At 45.7% G+C, this 4268-nt stretch overlaps 1 protein-coding gene across 1 annotated transcript in view; it reads right to left on the minus strand.

The window, feature by feature from the left end:
* Window positions 1-4268, minus strand: part of LOC107300326 (coatomer subunit gamma-2-like) — a gene marked incomplete at its 3' end in the record, with an annotated part of 13769 nt that overhangs the window by 3501 nt on the left and 6000 nt on the right. The window contains exons 4-7 of the mRNA XM_015829659.1: window positions 3823-3953; window positions 2460-2535; window positions 1960-2052; window positions 1069-1155 (exon numbers count right to left, since the gene is read on the minus strand). Coding sequence (XP_015685145.1) covers window positions 1069-1155; window positions 1960-2052; window positions 2460-2535; window positions 3823-3953 — 387 coding nt within the window. The remainder of the gene's footprint in view (window positions 1-1068; window positions 1156-1959; window positions 2053-2459; window positions 2536-3822; window positions 3954-4268) is intronic.

Below are 4268 nucleotides of genomic sequence, written 5' to 3' on the forward strand. Positions count from 1 at the left end.
ATCTATCTATCATCTATCTCTGTCTATATCATCTATCATTTATCTCTATATCTGTGTCTGTCTATCTAATCTCTCTCTCTCTCTCTCACTCTCTCTCTCTATGTGTGTGTGTGTGTGTGTCTATCTAACATCATCCATTTACCATGTCTGCCTGCCTGCCTGCCTGCCTGCCTATCTCTCTCTCTCTCTCTCTCTCTCTCTGTCTGTATCATCTATCTGTCTGTCTGTCTGTCTATCTAATCTATCTATCTGTCTGTCTGTCTGTCTGTCTGTCTATCTATCTATCTATTCTATCTACCTACCTATCATCCATTTACCATCTGTCCGTCCGTCTATCTATCTATCTATCTATCTATCTATCTATCTATCTATCTATCTATCTATTCTATCTACCTACCTATCATCCATTTACCATCTGTCCGTCTATCTATCTATCATCTATCTATCTATCTATCTATCTATCTATCTATCTATCTATCTATCTATCTATCTATCTATCTATCTATCTATCTATCTATCTATCTATCTATCTATCTATCTATCTATCTATCTATCTATCTATCTATCTTCATCCATTTACCATCCATCTGTCCGTCCTTCCATTTATCTATGTCTATCATCATCCATTTACTGCCTGCCTGCCTGCCTAGCTATCCATTTACCTATCATCCATTTACCGTGTCTGTCTATCTGTGTCTATCTGTCTGTCTGTCTATCTATGCCATGGTGGAGCAGTGGTTAGAATTCATTATTGCAGGCTAATTCTGCCTACTGCCAGCAGTTCGATCCTGACCGGCTCAAGGTTGACTCAGCCTTCCGTCCTTCCCAGGTCGGTCAAATGAGGACCCAGATTGTTGGGGGGGAGGGGGCACCAGGCTGACTCTGTAAGTCTCTTAGAGAGGGCTGTGAAGCACTGTGAAGCAGTATATAAGTCCAAGGGCTACTGCTATTGCTATCTGCAGAGAAGGCATCAAGTGAGGGGAGGTGGACTGTCCAGGCTGGCCTCCATCTTCCAGGATGGGTCCAGAAAGCTTCCCAGCTCCCTCCCAAGATCTGGGGAACCCTTACCTGCACCATGACGTTGTCACTGGAAGCAGCTTCCTGGGCTTCATTGATCCACCGCTTGACCACATCGTAGTTGACCTTCATCATATGCTGGAAAAGAGGGCCAAGAATCAAGAATCTCCACTGTGACTCAGTTGAAAACTGATCTGGATTAATGTCCATCCTGAATCACGTTAAACAAGTGAGGTGTTCTGGGGGGTTGTAAAAGCCTGGAAGTTGAAGGACAGGAGGAATTCATCTGGAAGTGGTTCCATCTACGAACCAAGAGGATTTGGTATCTGAAATCCAAAACTAGGGATGTTGCAAAACCTACTACCGTGTTTTCCCCAAAATAAGACATTTTTCCTCCAAAAGACACATTAGGGCTTATTTTCCGGTTAAGGCTTATATTTGGGGAAATAAGGTACTAAATGGGTCCATCTGGCTGAACAATCTTAACTGGGGCTTATATTTGAGGAAATACGGTACCAAATGTGTCTCTCTGGCTGGACCATCTTAATGGGCTTATTTTGGGGGTGGGGCTTATATTTGGGGAAATACGGTACTAAATGCGTTCCTCTGGCTGGACCATCTTAACTGCTATGCTGGCTGAGGAATTCTGGGAGTTGAAGTCCACGAGTCATAAAAGAGCCAAGGTTGCCTAACCCCTGGTATAAACAGTCCTTGACTTACGACTGTGATTGAGACTAGAATTCCCACTGTCAAGCAAGGCGCTTGCTCAACTATCTTGCAAATGGTTCCTAAGGGAATCACTGCAGTTGCTGAATGCTGAATCCCATGGGCGTTAAGCAGATCTGGCTTCCCTCATTGATTCTGCTTGTCGGAAGTACAAGTCGGTGGCCGAGAACTCGAATTTAGATCACAGACTCAAAAGTTCTGGCCTTCTTTCCTTACCAAGGATGACACCAAGGCGGAACTGGAGACGCTGGGGACTTTGTCGACTATGGCTTGCTTCATGTATCTCTCGATGGCCTGGAGCATCGTTCCCTGGGAAAGCGGGAAGAAGGGAGGTGAGGCAGACTTCCCAATGGCACACTGGCCAGAAATGAAAGAAGGTAAAATTACACTGAAGACTAGAAGACCTCCAAGGTCCCTTCCAACTTATTCTATTCTATTCTATTCTATTCTATTCTATTCTATTCTATTCTATTCTATTCTATTCTATTCCATTCCATTCCATTCCATATTCTATTCTATTCTATTCTATTCTATTCTATTCTATTCTATTCTATTCTATTCTATTCTATTCTATTCTATTCTATTCTATAGACTACCTGTTAAAAGAATCTGAAGCTGGGGGTAAGATCACCTGGGGTTCAAAATCTCTTCCATGAACCAGAACACCCCTTCCTTTCATCACCCTCTTTCACGATGGGAAAAAACTCCGTACTCACATCCGTGATCCGACAGAGCGCGCGAATCGCAGGGCCTCGATAAAGGTCTTCTTTCCCCGTCATATCTTTCGTTAGGCTAGAACAGACAAGGCAAGCCGGCGTTAACTGAGACATCAGGGGTCCTGGGGTTTATATACATACATACATACATACACACACACACACACACATATACACACATACATATATACATATATACTGTATTTCAGGAACCACAAACTGTGAGACCACCAGGAGGTTGTTAAAACCATTAAAAAGTTTTAATAAATTTTTTTAAAAATACCCAGGAGTCAACTTTCGGTTTTTAGGATTTTAAGCAATATATACTGTATATATAAATTTGTAAAATGGCTGTTTTCAGAAGTGGTTTGCTCTTGTTTCCTTCCTAGGGCTGGGAGAAAGTGACTGGCCCAAGGCCACCCAGTGGTTTTCCTTCTAAAGCGGGACTAGAACTCATTGTTTCCTGGTGACGGGCCCAAAGTCACCCAGCTGGTTTTTATGCATAAGATGGGACTAGAATTCCCAGTCTCCTGGTCACTGGCCCAAAGTCACCCAGCTGGTTTTCGTGCATAAGATGGGACTAGAATTCCCAGTCTCCTAGTGGCTGGCCCAAAGTCACCCAGCTGGTTTTTATGCATAAGATGGGACTAGAATTCCAAGTCTCCTGGTGGCTGGCCCAAAGTCACCCAGCTGGCTTTCACACCTAAGATGGGATGGGATCTCACCATCTCCTGGCAATTGGCCCAAAGACACTCAGCGGGGTTTCAAGTCTAAGGCGGCACTAGAACTCCTAGTGATTGGCCCAAAATCACCCAGCTGACTTTCGTATCTAACACGGGACTAGAACTCCCAGCCTCCTGGTGATTGGCCCAAAGTCCCCCAGCCGGCTTTCATTCCTAAGGTGAGACTAGAACTCACCCTCTCCTGGTGATTGGCAAAAGTCCCCCAGCCGACTTTCCTGCCTAAGGCAGAGCTAGAACTCACCGTCTCCCACTTTCTAGTCGGAGGCCTTAACCACTTAACCTCAAACTATCTCTCGTCAGCAGCCTGTTAGCTTAATTAAAGTATTAAAACAGAGGGACTTTTCTAAGACAAATGTGTCTGCTGAAGATTTGTAAAGGGCGCCCAGGAGACCGAGCGGTGATTGCAGCGCGCCTTATGCAGGATAATTGGTTCTCCAGGTGACGCCGGATGCGAGAAACAGGCTTGTTCCAACCGGCAGAAGATGATCCCTTGGGGGACCGAACCGATCCTGTAATGGGATCTAGAGGCTTCTGGGTGGAAAACAGAGTTGCCCCCCCTCCCAGATTCTTCCTCCCAGCGGAAATACCGACGCTTCTAGCCACGGAATCAACACAGGTACCTGCTGGTGACGATGATCACGTCCTCGGAAATGTTGGCCATCTCTTTGATGGTCAGGTAGCACATTCTCCGTAAGGTTTGCTGCGGAAAGACCCGGAATGAAAAGCTGAATTTTTCCAAGGGGTTGCTGACCTGCTGTGGTTTGATCCTGGTGGTCCACAAGACCTCCCTAAGGGCCTTAAGAGCGGGGTGGGGTGGGGAGGGTCCAATCACGACCGCTTTAAGACTTGTGGACTTCAGCTTGCTGGCTGGGGAATTCTGGGAGTTGAAGTCCACAAAGGAAGAACATTGCCAGCGGTCACCAAGCCAGGAAGAGGAAAACAAGGATCTTAGCGAAGATCCAATCTCTCAGGGGCTGCCCCAAAGAAGAGGGAGTCAAGCTATTCTCCAAAGCGCCTGAAGGCAGGACAAGAAGCAACGGATGGAAACTAATCAAGGAGAGAAGCA

Source organism: Protobothrops mucrosquamatus, unplaced genomic scaffold, assembly GCF_001527695.2.
Source record: "Protobothrops mucrosquamatus isolate PMUCROS unplaced genomic scaffold, P.Mucros_1.0 scaffold6678, whole genome shotgun sequence".
Classification (NCBI taxonomy): Eukaryota; Metazoa; Chordata; class Lepidosauria; order Squamata; family Viperidae; genus Protobothrops; species Protobothrops mucrosquamatus.